This window comes from Mirounga angustirostris, unplaced genomic scaffold (assembly GCF_029215605.1).
Source record: "Mirounga angustirostris isolate CCGP_5_RB_7025 unplaced genomic scaffold, mMirAng1.0.hap1 SCAF_8, whole genome shotgun sequence".
Lineage (NCBI taxonomy): Eukaryota > Metazoa > Chordata > Mammalia > Carnivora > Phocidae > Mirounga > Mirounga angustirostris.
The window spans coordinates 60,848,880-60,867,692 of NW_026991716.1; the positions used below are offsets into that span (position 1 = coordinate 60,848,880).

General features: G+C 38.8%; 1 protein-coding gene across 4 annotated transcripts in view; it reads left to right on the top strand.

Annotated features, from left to right (window-relative positions):
- The window catches only part of SDHAF4 (succinate dehydrogenase complex assembly factor 4), a 59,559-nt gene that overhangs the window by 3,403 nt on the left and 37,343 nt on the right, over window positions 1-18,813 (top strand). For 2 of the 4 annotated variants that reach the window (XR_010413670.1, XM_064597750.1), the window contains exons 2-3: window positions 9,250-9,399; window positions 17,651-17,742. Coding sequence is in view for 3 of the 4 variants with exons in the window: in XM_064597750.1 (XP_064453820.1) it covers window positions 9,250-9,399; window positions 17,651-17,742 (242 nt within the window). In the remaining variant the exon portion in view is untranslated. The remainder of the gene's footprint in view (window positions 1-9,249; window positions 9,400-17,650; window positions 17,743-18,813) is intronic. The other 2 variants (XM_064597753.1, XM_064597752.1) reach the window with 1 other exon arrangement.

Genomic DNA, 18,813 nt, shown 5'->3' on the forward strand with positions numbered 1-18,813 from the left:
CAGGTCATGATCTCAGGGTCCTGGGATCTAGCCCCTAATCAGACTCCCTGCTCTGTGGGGAGCCTGCTTCTCCCTCTCCCCCCGCTTGTGTTCCCTCTCTCGCTGTGTCTCTGTCAAATAAATAAATAAAATCTTCAAAAACAAAAAAGAAATTGGCCTATAATTTTCCTCTTTTGCAGTTTCCTTTTCTGGTTGAAGCTTAAGTTATTCTAGCCTCATACAGTGAATTTAAGAATCTTACCACCCTTTTCTCTTCTTTGTTATATTTTGTTCAAAGAAATTATTCATTCTTTGAGTATTTGGTATAACTCAAGTATAAAACTATCTACTCTTTGAGGGAAGATTTTAAATTACTGGTTTAATTTCTTTAGCGGTTATTGCATTGTTCATCAGGTTTTCTCTTAGCTTCGATAAGTTAAATTTTTCTAGAAAATTTTTAATATTATATGCTTTTGATATATAGACATAAAGTTCCCTTTTTTAAAAAATGTCTGCTCTCATTTATAATTATGTAGTCTCTTCTTTTCGTATTATTTATTTTGCCTTCTCTTGTTTTTTCCTTATTAACCTAATCAAAGACTTCACTTTTAAAGGAACCAACTCTTGGGCGCCTGGGTGGCTCAGTCGGTTAGGCATCTGCCTTCGGCTCAGGTCATGATCCCAGGGTCCTGGGATCGAGTCCCGCATCGAGCTCCCTGCTCTGTGGGGAGCCTGCTTCTCCCTCTCCTCCCCACTTGTGCTCTCTCTCTCACTATCTCTGTCTCTCTCTCTCAAATAAATAAAATCTAAGAAAATAAATAAATAAAAAATAATAAAGGAACCAACTCTTGCTTTTGTTGATTATCCCACTTGTATGTCTTTTATTTATGTTATCGTTTTTTTCTTTAACTGTGGTTATTTTCTTTCCATTTTCTGTGTGTCTCTCTCTTTAAAATAAAACTAAAAACATGGAAATGTGCATCTCACATACCATAGACTGGGTGGCTTAAACGCCAAACATTTATTTCTCAGTTCTGGAGGCTGGGAAGTCTGAGATCAGGGGGCCAGGACATCTGGTCTCTGGTGAGAGCCTGCTTCCTGGTTTGCAGATGGCTGCCCTCTAACTGTCTCCTCAGGTGGCAGAGAGCAGAAAGCCACAGCAGGCTCTCCTAGCTCTTCTTAAAAGGGCACTAATCCTGTTCATGAGGGCTACACCCTCATCACCTAATTACTTCAAAGAAGCCACACCTCCTAATATCACCACATGACGAGTTAGAATTTCAACATATCAATGGGGGTGGTGAAGGATTCAAATCTTCAGGTCCTAACACTGGTCTTTTTTTTTTTTTTTAAAGAAACATGGTAATTGATGGAGCTTCTTATATGAACAACATGTGGCTGGATTTTGTGTTGTTTTTTTTTAATTTAAATATTTATTTATTTGACAGAGTGAGACACAGCAAGAGAGGGAACAGAAGCAGGGGGAGTGGGAGAGGGAGAAGCAGGCTCCCCACCAAGCAGAGAGCCCAATGCGGGGCTTAATGTGGGGCTCGATCCCAGGACCCTGGGACCATGACCTGAGCCGACGGCAGACGCTTAACGACTGAGCCACCCAGGCGCCCCTGGATTTTGTTTGTTTTGTTTTGTTTTTTTGGAGTCTGACAGTCTATACCCATTTAACTGGAGAGTTCAGTCCATTTACAATCATAATTATTGATATAATTGGCTTTATTTCTACCATCTTTTTACACCTTCTGTTTTTCATACGTGGTTTGAATTAAATATTTTCTTCTTCCATTTTTTTTTTTCCTCTGCTGGTTTGGAAGAATATAAATTATCTTTTATGGTTACCCTTGAAATCTAAATGCATACTTAAGGAAATCTAAAGTTAACACCTTCTCCTAAACAGTGCAAAGTGTAAAAATGCTTTGAATTCACTCATCCTCTACCTCTGTTGTTCAGCCTTTTAGGTGTGTGTATGTGTATATTCTTGTGTATATGTTGGGATGGGATTGTGGTTTTGATAATCCCACATCACAGTTATTATTATGGTTTTATACAGTCAATGAATAAAACTTTCATTTTCTCTCTGTTCTCTCACACTTTACTTTTGGGATCATTTTCTTAAAGTAAATTGCTTAGAAGTTTCTTTCATGACTGTCTTTTGTGATAAAGTTTCTTAGTGTTCTTTTTGATGTAGGTCTTATTTTTAATCTGAAAATCTGGTTTCTTTCACTTTTTGTTTTTGAAAGGTGGGTTTAGTGGGTGTATCATTTTCTCATAGCTCTATCTTCTGGCTTCTATTATGGCTATGGTGAAGTTATGTTACTTAGTTATTACTAAAGTTGTTATTACTAATGTTCCTTATTAGTAGTCTGTCTTTTATCTGGCTTCTTCTTGGATCTTCCTTTGATCTGGCTTTCTTGTTGGGGGTTGTTCATTTTACCTTGTGTTCAGATGTACTTTTTTTGCCCTTATTTTGGCATTTCTTTGTTCTTCCTATATCTGCAGATTCCTGTCTGTTGTACTTCTCATGGTCTTTCCACTATCTCCTTGTGGAATTATGATTAAACAAACATTTGTTAGACCTTCTCATTTTATCCTCCATATGTTTGAACTTCTCTTTGGTTATTTTCATCTTTGTCTCTGCTTTTTCCTGCATAATTTCTTCAGAACTTAATTCTTGATCACATTCTCTTCTCATCTGTATCTGTTCTGCTATCTAGCCCTTTTATTGAGCTTTAAATTTACATTGTTCCATTTCTAAATTTCTTTGTGTTTTAAGTTGGCCTTTCATAGTCTTACTCATTTCTCCTTTTTGGCTTTTTTTCCCTTGAACACATTAAATAGTTATATTCTGATTTCAGTGATTTCAGTATGTCAAATCTTTATGGTCTGGCCGTGTTTGTTGATTTCACTGACTCTTGCTTGTGATGGCTTGTTTCCTCAAATGTTTTACTGGGATTCTCTCTTGAGACTTACATGAGACATGAGTTGAGAAGGTATTTCTCCACAGAGGATTTGCTTCTGCTCTTCCCCTGTGTCTGGAGCACTTCACCTTGACTTGGGTGCACTTTATATAAGATGCTCCCCTTGGGCGTTTTTGGACCATACAGATAGTATGTAATCAGGCATAAACATGGGTGTGGTCAGCCAGTAGTTTCAAAATCTCTGTAAGGGCTTCTTTTTTTTTCATCTCCACTTAGAACCAAGATTGAGATGGATACTTTTCCTTCCTTAACTGTTCTCTTCATTAACTGGAAGTTTGCTTCTAGCTCCTTGCTCTTTTGACCAGCAGTATGAACACCATCTGGCAATTGTTAAAATGCAGAATCTCAGGTCTCACTCAGACCTACTCAGAGTCTGCATGTTAACAAGATCCTCCAGGTGTTTTATATGCACATTAAAATCTTCAGGCTCAATTTCTCTTCTGAGTGCTGAGCCTCCCGGAGTCCTGGCCTCTTACCGGCTTTTTGTCTTGCTCAGGCTCAGAAGACTCCTCTCTCTGCTGTTCTGGAAGCTCTGTCCCCCAGCTCTAGGTGAGAAAGACACAGGATATGTAGTGGTTTAAGTGTTTGGTGACCTCACTGAACAGCTTTGTTAATCATTTTATACTTTCTTAAAGGCTCTTTGTCTGATTAAGAGATTTTTGTATATTTTTTCAACCTTTTTAGATGTTTTATAGCTATAGGTTTTTAGGCATCTCTAATTTATCAAATTGCCAGAAACAGAAGTTCTGAAAAGTTGTTTGTTGTTTTGATTTAACGATCATTCAGTCTTTTTTCCTTTGCTTTTATTATTCTTTCAGAAGGTCATCTTCTTGCTTGTAATGTACTTATAAACAGAGTTCTAAATAGGCTTTGGATAAGGCCAAACCACCCCTTGAAGAAGACATGGGCTTTATGGTGGTGATTTCCTTGTTTCTCAAAGGATGATTTTTGCTTTAAGTTTGTCAGGTATTGCCCATGCAGTTGAGGTAGTCAGAAGCTTGCTGAAGGCCAAAATGTAATACGAACATTAATACACAGCTTACTTTTGAGCACTGTGAGGGTTAGGGGCTGACCCCCGGCACCATAAAAAATCCACGTATAACTTTTGACTTCTCCAGAACTTAACTCCTGATAGCCTGCTATTGAATGGAAACCTTGTGTTAACATAAACAGATGAAACACATATTTTGCATATTATATGTATTATATGTTGTATTCTTATAGTAAGGTAAGATAGAGAAAATAAATGTTATTAAGAAAATCATAAGGAAGGGCGCCTGGGTGGCTCAGTTGGTTAAGCGACTGCCTTCGGCTCAGGTCATGATCCTGGAGTCCCGGGATCGAGTCCCGCATCGGGCTCCCTGCTCGGCAGGGAGTCTGCTTCTCCCTCTCCCACTCCCCGTTTGTGTTCCCTCTCTCGCTGTGTCTTTCTCTGTCAAATAAATAATAAAATCTTTAAAAAAAAAAAATCATAAGAGAAAATACATTTACAGTACTGTACTGTAAAAAATCCATGTATATGGGGCGCCTGGGTGGCTCAGTCGTTAAGCGTCTGCCTTCGGCTCAGGTCATGTTCCCAGGGTCCTGGGATTGAGCCCCGCATCGGGCTCCCTGCTCAGCGGGAAGCCTGCTTCTCCCTCTCCCACTCCCCCTGCTTGTGTTCCCTCTCTGGCTATCTCTCTCCCTGTCAAATAAATAAATAAAATCTTAAAAAAAAAAAAAAAATCCATGTATAAGTGGGTCTGTGCAGTTCAGACCTGTGTTGTTCAAGGGTCAGCTATAATTACTGTTGCTTAGTACCTACTGGTTGATAGGCAGAATCCACAGGAGTGACTCTGGGGCTCCCCTTCACACGTTTGCTAATCCTATGATCTGACAGACCCTTTTTACCTGCCTTCAGGCTACCTGTATGTGCCTCCCTGCCACCACCCTGCCAGGTGGCTGTGCACGGACTTGTTTCCAAAGCTATAAAGCGTGTGGGTGCCAAAGGGCACAGTGTCCCCTGTCTTATCTTGTACGGTACAGAAATGAGAGGAATTCTCCTCCTCCCCATTCTGTCACACTGTTACCTGTCTATAAAAATAGTTCTGTTTAGACCTCCATGGTCTCAGAGTCCTTTGAGAATACTGGTCTTTTAACTTTTCCTTGTAACCTTTTTTTCTACAATAAAGTTCCTTCAGAAGTACTCAAGGCCAGACCTATGGACTGGTTTCTCAAACTGCTCCTTTGCTGGTCCTCTCTCTTTCCCACAGTACACTCATATTCCTATTCTTTTCCAAAAACCCTTTTGCACAATGATTTCCGTGTCCTACCGTTAAGCTGAAGTTATTATTCCATTCAGAGTGTGCACATAGAGACATACACATTACTTCATTTCTCTGAGCTAGCCTGCAAGGTAAGTAGAAGTACCCCCATTCTGGGGGGGATACAGACTCAGTGAGATACAGTAACCTTCTTAGGGTCAGTCACATTGCTAAATGTGGCATTGGAACCCATGTGTGATTCTAGTGCCCTTAGTTTGCAAGTTTTTTTTTTTCACTTGTCCCTTGTATTACTGAAGGAAAGGGCCAAGCTGCTGTAACAATTCTGCTGATGAGACGGGGAGGACAACTCTGCTTTGACAGAGTTCCTTTCCATCCAAGTCCGTGTTCTTTTCATCCTGTTGCTCCACCATGTGTAGGGCAGTGCCGCTGATCAGCCCCATGTACAAGAGTTGAGTTTTTAGTAGTTATTTACAACCTGTGTCTCTTCTGAATGGTTGGACATAGGTTCTGAATGGGCACTGTCTATATCATACAAGTTATTAAATATTTTACGTGTCACCTCGCCCTGGGTTTTGTCCACATCTGCGTGGTTAAAGCTGGGTCACTGCCATGTCTGTATTATAACCCAAGGAAATGGGAAAAGAAATCCAGGGCAATCAGCTTGTTGCAAAAGTGAGGCAACTTAAAATTTGCACACATCACTTCCAGTCACAACCCATTGATCACCACTTGGACACGTGGCTGCTTGGTTGCAGGGGAGGCTGGGAAATGTCATCTCTAAGCAAGTGACCTGGTGCTTAGCTTAATAGCAAATGAGGTGGGAGTGGGAATCCTAGAACCAAATGGAAGAAGGGAAAAGTGGCTACTTGAGACAGTTCCACCACACCTACCTAATGTCACTTTTTCAGAAAATCATTTTGTTCAAATTGAACAGACTTACTGTAAATTAAAGACCGTTAGACCTGCCCCATTGGATTATTGTGAGGTTTAATGAGGTGTCATGTTTTCAGCCCCTAGTACAGAGCCTGGCACATAGCAGACATCTAACACATATATATGCATCATTTAAGAGGCAAAATTTTTAGCTTCAGATTTTGTCTGCATTATAATTGGTAGTCGAGACTATTTTGTGCCATTTTTATGATTTTGTGTAAATGCTTAGGAATCTCTACAGATTTGGAACATACCAAGTTTAATTTTTACACTGAATATCATTTCAAGCTTTGAGTTAAGAGATTTTTTTTTTTGATTTGCAAAACAACCAAACCTAAAACTGAAAGTGCTAATTTATTGTATTGAGTCGAGTCTGAGTGCCTAGTAGCAGGTGGCTACTGGTATCTGTTAAATACTTGGCTGATTTTTAGGCTTCAAAGTGAGTTATTTGATGTACAGTAAGACAGACTTGTTAGTAACCAGATGCAGAATCTAGACATTAGCTGGAATAGATGAAAAATCTGTCTACATTTAGAATCTAATTTGTAACTATTAAAATTCTTTCCGTATATCCATATTAATTATTACTGAATTATCATGACTTAGAAACAACCTTTCATGCTTTATAAATTTGTGATTTGTTGATGGATAGATAGTTGGGCATTAATGAACAGAAGTGTCTATTGTGGAGGTTGGCTAAACTTCCTAAATTGGGATATATTGATGTCACATTCTAAAGAATCCTATACTTCCGATAAGAAGTGACTAATTAACAAAAATCACGTGATTTGGACTGGAAATATCTTTCAATTGAGCATGGTTTATGTTCACCAAAATTTTCAATATATTTTTTAAACAGAATAAACCAAGATCAGATTGTTATATGAAATATATTAATATAATCAGAAACTCTTATTTCTGTATTTTCCATTTCTTAAATAAAAATAAATGCTGCCTTATAAGACATTATTGCAGGTTTTTCTCTTTAGCCTTTTAGTATATGTTTAAATATTATTTTGAGGACATAAGAAAAAATACAATATGTCCTTAGATATTGAAGTGGGAGTTTGAAGGCAAAATGGTCTGTACTGTAAATCAATAAGTAAGTAAAAATTTTAAATAAGTAACTTTTTATTTTAATGTGTATAGAAATTTTTATCACAAATATGAAGTATTCTATATAAGTGAGCATGTAGATGGGAGAAAACTACATTAATTCTGTAGATCATTGTCATAGCTTTATTAAAACATTCAGTTATGTATTTTTTAATCCTCATGTTTTATGGGCTCTTGGATCTGTGGGAGAATGGTAGTTTGTATTCTAATTGGTCATTCAAACAAGAATTTTGCTACTCCCTGAGCTATATGCAGTAGATATGCAAATGAACAGCCTGGTGTACTATTTCAAAATTGTTAATACAGTTTGTATGTAATGTTAACTTTATGTAATCTTACAAACAAGTCTTACATAAATTCCAAGTTGGCTGTGGAGGGTGTGTATGTATAAAAACATATATATATATATATGTACAAATAGTTATGTGCATATATATTTGTGTGTGTATGTATGGGTGTGTGTATATATATAATTTTTAAGTAATTTCTGTACCCAACATGGGGCTCGAACTCACAACCCCGAGATCGATAGTCGCAACTGACTGAGCCAGCCAGGCACCCCTATATATAATTTTTTAAAGCAGATGGTAGGGTGATGTAGTGTTAGCTAGAATATGAATAAAATACATGTAATAAAAGAAAATTCTAATTATATGTAATGCTACCAAGAGCTTGCAGATAATACTATGATGATAATATTAGATAAAATTTATTACAGTAGTAAAAGCTTTGCATGAATTGTCTTGTTTAATGTATTTAGTAACTCATGAGATAGGTACTGTTACCTTCAATTTAGAAGGGAGGAAACAGAGTTAGAAAGGGTAAGTCACTTGACAAAGGTCAAACAACTGTTAGTTTCCTACTACTGCTGTAACCAGTTGTCACAAACTTAGTGGGGAGAAGTCTGAAATGGATGAGAAATCTCTGGACTGAAATCAAAGTATTAGTGTTCTTCTGGATGCTCTAGGGGGAGAATCTCTTCCCTTTTCCAACTTCTAGAGGCTGCTGAAATTCCTTTCCTCCATCTTCAAAGCCAGCAGCATCCATTAAGGCTTTCTGATGCTGTCATCCCTCTGGTTCTCTCTTCCAATTGTCTCTTCCCCTTTTAAGGATTCTTGTGATTACAGTGGATCCACACAGATAGCCCAAGGTAATTGTTCTAGTCTAAGGTCATCTGATTAGCAACCTCAATTCAAACTGCTGCCTAAATTCTCCTTTACCATGGAGCCTGACCTCTTCACAGGTTCTGGGTATGAGGTTCCGATCATCTTTGGAAGCCATTATTCCGCTTACCACAGTAGTATAACTGGAACTGGTCCCCAACTCTGTCTGCCTCTAAAGCCATTCCTTTTAGGAAATTCAAAACCCAACTCTGAAGTCATTTTTTTCAGGGTGGTTTTGCACTTATTGTACATGATCTTAACAAGGGTTGGATAACTTTCATAGCAGTTTAGGAAATTTAGCTTTCTCTATATAATCTATGGAGAAAGTGATCTCATTTATATGTTGTAAATACCCGATACATTTTTTAAATGTTTAATTGGCAGGAAAAGAGAATCACGATTTGGGATTCAAATATAAGAATACTAAATAACAATCTCTTGTAATTTAAATAATAAATATTGTCCTTAAAACTTTGTACTACTTAGTAACACTTAGTCATCTCATTTCTGGTATTTGGGGCATTGCTTCACACAGGAATCAGTATTTTATGTATAAATTTTTACAATTTTGATAATGGTTAACTAATTTATTTTAAAGCTCTTCTTTTTAAACTGATAATATTGGTTGCCTCTGAGGAAGGGAAGTGCCTGTCTGGAAGATAGAGGGAAGAATTTTCACTGTATGTCCTTTTGTACTTTTTGTACTTTGATAAATGTGAATGTATAAACTAAAAACAAAACTGTTAACTTTTTAAAGTAGAATAAAAGAACAGCTCCTAATTTTTCCCTCTCTCCACTCTCCAGGATCACCCCTTTTATGTCATTCTGTGAGGAAAATGAGTTCTCAAGGAGAAAAATCCAAACCCATCAAACAATCTCTTAAGAAGCCAAAGTTACCAGAAGGTCGTTTTGATGCACCCGAAGATTCTAATTTAGAGAAAGAACCACTGACAAGTGAGTGTGGGCATACCTCACAGATATTACAGGTTTGGTTCCAGACCGCTGCAGTAAAACAAATACGGCGGTAAAGTAAGTCAAATAACTATTTTTGGCTTCCTAGTATGTATAAAAGTTACGTTTACACTATACCGCAGACTGTAAAGTGTGCAATAGCACTGTGTCTTAAAAAACAATGTATACATACCTTAATTTAAAATACTTTATTGCTAAAAAATACTAACCATCATCTGAGCTTTCAGTGAGTCATAATGTTTTTCTGATGGAGGGACTTACCTCAGTGTTAATGGCTGCTGACTGATCAGGGTGGTGCTTGCTATAACAATTTCTCAAAATAGAACAACAATGAAGTTCGCCACATTGATTTATTCCTTTCATGAAAGACTTCTCTGTAGCATGAGATGCTGTTTGGTAGCATTTTACCCACAGTAGAACTTCTTTCAAAATTGGGGTCAGTCCTCTCAAACCTTGCCACTTCTTTGTCAACTAAGTTTGTGTAATAGTCTGTACCCTTTGTTGTCATTTGAACAGTCTTCACAGTATCTTCAACAGGAGTAGATTCCATCTCACAAAACCACTCTTTCCTCATCCATAAGACGCAAGTGCTCATCTGTTGAAGTTCTACCAAGAGAATGCAGTAATTTAGTCACATCTTCAGGCTCCACTTCTGGTTCTAGTTCTCTTGCTATGTCCACATCTGCAGTTACTTCCTCCACTGAAGTCTTGAACTCCTCAAAGTCATCCCTGAGGGTTAGAATCAACTTCTTCCAAATTCCTTTTAATGTTGATATTCTGACCTCTTCCCATGAATCACACATGCTCTTCATGGCATCAAAATGGTGAATCCTTTCCAGAAGGTTTTCAATTTACTTTGTCTGAATCATCAGAGGAATCATTACCTATGGCAGCTCCAGCCTTACAAAATGTATTTCTTAAATAATAAGACTTGAAATTCGAATGACTCCTTGATCCACGGGCTGCAGAATGGATGTTGTGTTAGCAGGCATGAAAACATTAACCTCATTGAACATTTCCATCAGAGCTCTTGGGGGACCAGGTGCATTGTCAGTGAGCAATCATATTTTGAAAGGAATCTTTTTTTCTGAGCAGCAGGTCTCATCAGTGGGCTTAAAATACTCAGTAAACCATGCTGTGAACAGATGTGCTGTCATCCAGGCTTTGTTGTTCCATTTATGGAGCACAGGCAGGGTAGATTTAGGATAATTCTTTTTTTTTTTTTTTTTTAAAGATTTTATTTATTTTGAGAGAGAGAGAGAGAGACAGCGAGAGAGGGAACACAAGCAGGGGGAGTGGGAGAGGAAGAAGCAGGCTTCCCGCCGAGCAGGGAGCCCGATGTGGGGCTCGATCCCAGGACTCTGGGATCATGACCCTAGCCGAAGGCAGACACTCAACCACTGAGCCACCCAGGCGCCCTAGGATAATTCTTAAGTGTCCTAGGATTTAGGGAATGGTAAATGAACACTGGCTTCAACTTAAAGTCACCAGCTGCATTAGCCCCTAATAGGAGAGTGAGCCTGTTCTTTGAAGCACTGTAGCCAGGCATTGACTTCTACTCCCAGCTATGAACGTCCTTTTTCCAATAGAAGGCTGTTCCATCCACATCGAAAAACCTGTTGTTCAATGTAGTCACCTTCATTACTTATCTCAGCTAGATCTGGATAACTTGCTGCAGCTTCTACATTAGCACCTGCTGCTTCACCTTGTGCTCTTTGATGTTATGGAGATGTCTTCTTTCTCCATATCAGCAATAAGGCTGTTTGCTTTCTTATCGTTTGTGCATTCACTGAAGTAGCGCTTTTCATTTCCTTCAAGAACTTTTCCTTCGGGGCGCCTGGGTGGCTCAGTTGGTTGAGCGACTGCCTTCGGCTCAGGTCATGATCCTGGAGTCCCAGGATCGAGTCCCGCATCGGGCTCCCTGCTCGGCGGGGAGTCTGCTTCTCCCTCTGCCCCTCCCCCCTCTCATGTGCTCTCTCTCATTCTCTCTCTCTCTCAAATGAATAAATAAAATCTTTAAAAAAAAAAAAAAACTTTTCCTTTGCCTGCAGAATTTGGCTAACTGGTTGTTGTAAGAGGCCTAGCTTTGGCCTATCTCGGCTTTCAGCGTGCCTTCCACATTAAGCTTAATCATGTCTAGCTTTTAGATTTAAAGTGAGAGACATGTGACTCTTCCTTTCACTTGAACACTTAGAGGCCATTGTAGGGATATTAATTGGCCTAATTTCAGTATTGTTTTGTTCCAGGGAGTAGAGAGGTTCAAAGAGGGGGAAAGACAAGGGAACGACTGTTTAGTGGAGCAGTCTGAGCACATGCAACATTTATCAGTTAACTGTTTTATATGTTTGTTTCCTAATGCTCCAAAACAATTACAGTAGTAATATCAAAGATCACTGATCACAGAGCACCATAATAAATGTAATAATAATGAAAAAGTTTGAAATATTGTGAGAATTACCGAAATATGACACAGAAACACAAAGTGAGCAAATGCTATTTGGAAAAATGGCACCAATAGACTTGCTCATAATAGGGATGCCACAATTTGTAAAAAAAAAAAAAATGCAGTATCTGTGAAGCATAAAATAAAGCTCTTAATTTTTGAAGTGTCAAAGAAAGTATTTTAGTTATTGAGAAAAAAGAATGAAAGAAACATGTTATTGTTTATAATTCTTTATCAACAATAATAAAGCATATTGCACAATGAATAAACTACCACACTGACCGTCACTTTGGGTAGGTTTAGAAAAAATAATTTCCAAACGCCTCACAGTGATTGACTGTGTTTGTTTTATTTACTATACCCCATTATTCACATGACAAAGTATATGATTTGAGATCTGTTTTGATGCAAATAACTTGAAAACCACTTGAGCAGACTTAAACAAAAGGTAGTTCAGGTTGTTACTGGGCTACAAGGTACACAGGTGTGGTACCGCAGGGCAATGATGCTTCTGGGCCTTGGAAAAAAATGGACCTTGGGAGTAAACACTGTATGGAAACCAGGATATTCTTCCTCCTCCTCTTGTCCCTGGTCTTCTCTTCATTGTTTTCTGTCATCAGACTCCCTTCTAAGTCCACTGGGTGGAAGGAACTGCTCCTTGCTGCTACTCAGGTCAATAGAGCAACTAGACTGAAAATACAATTGTTTAGTTCTAATTCCAAATTTTTTTTTTTTTAAGATTTATTATTTATATGAGAGAGTGAGAGCACACTGGGTGGGGGTGAGGGAGAGGAAGTGAATCTTAAACAAATTCCCTGCTGAGTGTGGAGCCTGAGGCGGGGCTACATCCCAGGACCCTGAGATCACAACCTGAGCCAAAACCAAGAGTTGGTCACTCAACCAGCTGAGCCACCCAGACGCCCCTAATTCCAAATTTCTTATGAAGAGAGCTCATTGGCCAAGCTTAGAGCAGGTGTCTATAGCTAAATCAATCTGAGTGGCCAGTGGGGTGGGTCACAGGTGAAGGTGGTTATTCTCACCATAGCCATGTGGTTGGAGAAAGAGAAGGGGAAGTTTGGAGAAGGAGGTTTTTTGAGGGTGGTGGGATAATAGACTAAACATTGTTTTGTATTTAGTACATACAAAATTTGGTTCATGTCTTAAAGCTCTGTTAAAGTGCTACTTTTTTTCATTCTATACTCTTTTGTACCTTTGAATTGTGGAACATGTGCAAGTATTAGCTATTCAAAAAATATGATTTTAGATAGCGTAAATGTAAACATACCAGTCTGAAATTTTGGCATGCCTCCCCTGCTTGTCTCCTGAGAGTTAACCCATCTATGTAGTGAAGCATCCTAGGCAAGAAGATACCAACAGAGGATACAGGGACCTGTATCTGGAGCTCTTTAGAATATAAAAGCTTTTCTTTTTGTTCATTCAGTTAAATATTTCAGTTTATAGCACTTTATTAAGCCCAGTCTAATAACCAGATCAATCAGTCAGCCAAAATGATGGAGACTTTTAAAAAGCATAATCTAAAGGTAAAATTCTTCTTTCATAGTTTTAGCCAAGCACAAAAATCTAAGAGGAAATTTTTCATTAAAACATCATACACAAAAGTAGCAATCCCAGAAGTAAACCCTCACATATATGCTCAATTGGCTTTTGAGAAGGTTGCCAAGATCATTCAGTGGTGGAAAAGACAGTTTTTTCTATACGTGGTGCTGGGAAAACTGGATATCCACATGCAAAGAATGAAATTGGACCCTTACACCATATATAAAAATTAACTCTAAATATGTCAAAAACCTAAAATTAAGAGCTAAAACTATAAAATTCTTAGATGAAAACACTGAGAAAAATCTTCATGATTGATTTTGACAGCCGTTTTATGGTTATGACACCAAAAGCATAGACAGCAAACACAAAAGTATGTAAATTGGACATTATCAAAATTAATAAATTTTGGACATCGGACATTATCAAGAAAGCAAAAAGGAAACCTACGGAATGGTGGAAAATATTTGTAGATCATATATCTGACAAAGAATATCAAGAGTATGTAGAAAACTCCTACAACCCCACAAAAACAACTCAATTCAAAAATGGACAAATGACTTGAATATACATTTCTCCAAAGATACACAAATGACTAACAAGCACCTGAGAAGGTGCTTAACATCACATTCCTTACAAATCAAAACCACAGTGAGACACCACTTCACACCAACTAGGATGGCTACAATTTAAGAAAAACTGGAAAATAAGTGGTGGCAACAATGTGGAGAAATTGGGACCATCCTGTGTTTCTGGTGGGAATGTAAAATGATGCAACTACTCTGGAAAACAGTTTGGCAGTTTCTCAAAAAAGTCAGATATAGAACCCAGCAATTCTACTCCTAGGTATATATCCAAAAAAATTGAAAGCAGGGACTTGAGCATATATCTGTATACCTGTGTTCATAGCAGCTTTATTCACAGTAGCCAAAAGAAACAACTCAGATGTCCATCAATAGATAAATGGATAAACAAAATGTGGTGTGTGGAATATTACTCAGTCATAAAAAGGAATGGCATTTTGGTTGTGCTCAAATGTAGATGGACCTTGAAAACATTATGCTTAGTGAAATAAGCTAGACACAGAGGGACAAATATGATTCCACTTAAATTATGTACCTAGAGTAGGCAAATTCATAGAGACAAGGTAGAATAGAGGTTATCAAAGTCTTGAGGGGGCGGGGAAAAGGAAAGTTTTTGTTTAATGGGTACAGAGTTTATATTGAGGATGATGAAAAACTTTGGGGTATAGAGATAGTGTAATGGTTACAGACCACTGAGAATGTAGTTAATGCCACTGAATTGTATACTTACAAATGGTTAAAATGATAAATATTACATATATTTAATAAAAGAAAAAAGTACATTTCAAAAGGTAATCATCTGTTTGACACAATGCTAGGTATTCATCATCACTTTTGAATCACTGAAATTTATGTTGAACATACCATCTCTTAGGAGCTGGTCTAGTAAACATCACCAAACCCAGCAAGTGCTTTTCAATCCTCATTTTATAGGAACTGTCTATAAGCTTCGGTGTTGTTAACCATTGCTTCTGGAAATCTCCTGTCTTGGTTTTGGTTATGCTTTGTCCAGTTCCTCCTCCTATTCCTTGAACCATTTATTCCTGAACTTTTTTTTTTAAGCTCTTCTACCTCTGCCCAAAAGCAGAGGTTCAGAAATCTGGGGATAGTTCTTCACTCCTGTTTCTTCCTGTTTTTTTTAAGCTCTTCTACCTCTGCCCAAAAGCAGAGGTTCAGAAATCTGGGGATAGTTCTTCACTCCTGTTTCTTCCTGTGTCCTGGCTCCTAGTGAAGAGAGCTCATTGGCCATTGTTGATACCACCTCCTTAACATTTGTCAACTCATCTCCTCTTATCCATCCTACCAATAAAGCCCAAATTCAAGCATCTATGATTCTGTTGGTCTGTCTTCCTTGTTTCCTTCCTTCTAGGCTTGTCTCCCTGCCTCTGGTACATATGTCATTCTAAGAAAAGTGTATAGGTTGTCCCTTTGCAGAGAGTAGACTTCATTATTAAGATAATAAAGGAAGGGCGCCTGGGTGGCTCAGTTGGTTAAGCGACTGCCTTCGGCTCAGGTCATGATCCTGGAGTCCCTGGATTGAGTCCCGCATTGGGCTCACTGCTCGGCAGGGAGTCTACTTCTCCCTCTGACCCTAACCCCTCTCATGTGCTCTCTCTCATTCTCTCTCTCTCAAATAAATAAATAAAATCTTTAAAAAAAAAAAAAGATAATAAAGGAAGATTGTTTGCAGCTGAGCACTCTGTTTGATGCAAGGATGAATAAGGAAAATGAGATATAAAAATAACTGAAGGGGCACGTGGGTGGCTCAGTCGGTTAAGCGTCTGCCTTCGGCTCAGGTCATGATCCCAGGGTCCTGGGATCAAGCCCCGGGTCGGGCTCCCTGCTCAGCAGGGAGTCTGCTTCTCCCTCTCCCTCTACCCTGCCACTCCCCCTGTTTGTGAGCACTCTCTTTCTCTCTGTCAAATAAATAAAATTAAAAAAAAAAAAAAAAAAACTGTGAATAGGATGTTGTGTGATAACTGGCATAAGAGATACGCAAAAAAAGTTCAGAAGAAAAATAGAGAAAAGAGCTAACATTTGAGCTGGGGTTTAAAGACACAATAAAATCATAAGTAGTTAAGGAATGGTGGGGAGAGGGGCGCCTGGGTGGCTCAGTCGTTAAGCGTCTGCCTTTGGCTCAGGTCATGATCCTGACCCGCGTCAGGCTCACTGCTCTGCAGGAGGCCTGCTTCTCCCTCTCCTGCTCCCCCGCTTGTGTTCCCTCTCTAGCTGTCTCTGTCAAATAAATAAATAAATCTTTTAAAAAAAAAAAAAAAGGCATGGTGGGAAGATGTTTCAAAAAAGAGAAAGGTGTGGTCAGAGAGAAAGAGGCTAGGGAACATGATACCTGTGAGACATGGCCAATGGGCCTGTTTGGCTGCAGCATAGAGTGTACATAGTGCATTAATAGAATCTAAAGCCAGAGAGGTAGATATGGCTCAAATCTGGGAGGGCCTGAAGGATCAGATTATAGCATATGCGCTTTCTCAGTAGACAGTGAGGAAAGCTCTGAATGCTTTTGAATGGAGATTATTTTAATCGGCTTTACTATAGTATAATCTGCATATAATAAAATTCACCCATTTTAAGTAAACAGTTCGATGAATTTTAACAATGTTTATAGTCATGTAACCAACACAAAGTATACAACAGTTCCATCCCACAAGGAGCCCCTAGTGCCTCTATAATTAGTCTCATTTCCCCAACCCCTAGCAACGATGAATCTGTTCTCTGTCACTATAATTTTGCCTTTCCTAGGATTTTATATAAATGAAATCATACAGTACATAGTCTTTTGTGTCTGGTGTCTGGCTTCTTTCACTTAATGTAATGTGGAGGAGGGATTCTGTTTTAGAAAGATTAATTCATCCTTCTGTGCAGATTAGGCTGAAATCATGAGAGTCAGAAAACAGAAGAGTTAGAAAACTCTTACATTATTAGTCTGGAATGTGACTCAGCATAACTCAGGGTGGCACTAGCGTGAGTAAAAAGTTTCAGAAAACTGCAGGTTATAATGAGGGTGAGAATTAGGTTAAAGAAACATGAGGGAAAAGCCTCCATAGAAGGTTGCAGTCAGAAAGAAGAAAGCTCAAGAGTGTGGGACTTAGAGAAGGAATATATTCAGGAGATAATGAAATCGAAGCAGATGTCACAAGTGGATGTGAAGACCACTAGGAAAGAGGACCAAGGTCCTCTGTGTCCTCGGTATGTGAGGTTACTAATGTGGGTGTTCATAGGAAGGATAATGGGGAGAGGTGAAGCTGTGAACCAAGTAGTGATTCTATCCAAGAAGATAGAAGAGTCTTGATTACCAGACTGGAGAAAAGCATTGGACAAGTGAATGATGTGGAATTCAAAAGAGGTAAGGCTATAGAGATTTGGTGGGAGAATGAGAAGCTGGAAGTAGAAGTGAGGCACAGGGATGTCTTGACCTTTTCTTCCCTAGTGCTGTGGACTGAATTGTGTCTCCCTGAAATCCATATTTGAAGCCCTAACCCCCAAAGTGGTGGTATTTGGAGATGGGGCCTTTGAGAGAGAATTAGGTTTAAATGAGGTCATGAGACTGGGGCCCCGTGATGGAATTAGTGCCTTCATTAAGTGACACTAGAGAGCTAGCTAATCTTTCTCTCCCTGCCTTGTGAGGACACAGTGAGAAGGGGCCATCTGCAAGCCAGGAAGAGAGTCTTCACCGGAACCCAGCCATGCTGGCATCCTGATCTCAGACTCGTGGCCTCTAGAAGTGTAAGAAAGTTAATTTCTATTGTTGAAGGCACTCAGTCTGGGGTAGTTTGTTACGGTGGCCCAAGTTGACTAAGACACTCAGTGAGTCCCAGAAATAGGGGAGACAGAAGAGCTTCCCTTAGAGGCTTTCAGAGGAAGTCCAAGGATGGAGTTCTTTAGAAAACAGAATGGTAAGTGGGGAAGAGTTTATTCACAGTAGAGAAAGAATTTTAAAAATGGATAAATATTTGAAATTTTTCAAGGTAAATTCTCTATTTTCTTTTTCCTAGGGAGGGACTACATGATTTTGGTGATGTTCATTTAGCTTTCTAAAGAGACACAGCTTAAGAATTGGGGTTCCTTCTAATAGCTGATTCCTCTCCTGCTCTTCCCATATACAGAGCAGTAGTTTATGGGCTAAGTATAAGACTGCAACCAGAATGTCTGAATTCAAACTCAGTTTTACCACAGTAGTAGCGGTGTAACCAGGAGCGCCTTTGTGCCTCATTTTCCTCATCTATAACATGGAGACAATAGCTGTTCTTGTCCCATAGGATTATCATGAGGACAAAACGAGTTACTATGAATAAAGCGCTCAAAAGTGGGCCTGACTCAAGATGGATGGTCTTATTATGAACACACAGTATTAATAGTAACATCTGTTGTGTCCATAAATGGCAGTATCAGCTAACCATTTACTGAAGCCAAAACCCTATGATGAAGGGCAAGAGTCCTCCTAGCTAAAATTAATTGATCAATTGATCATTCTTATGTACCCAGCACTGAGCTAGATCCTTTACATGCATTTCTTCGTTTAATTCTCAACAGACTAAATCAGGTACGATTGTTGTACCCATTTTACTGATAAGAAAACTGAGAAATTGAGCCAAAGTAATCTTGTTTCAAGACCTTTCAAACCTTATGGATTTGTACTCTGTATTCCCTGCATTCCTTTCCTTCTCTTACAATCCATCAGCATATATGCAGCTAACTCCCACATTGGGGCCTGAGAACATTCCAAGAATTCTAAGTAATTAATGTAGGTAATAAAGTTCATTGAATATGACAATTGTATCCTGATGTGATTTCTCA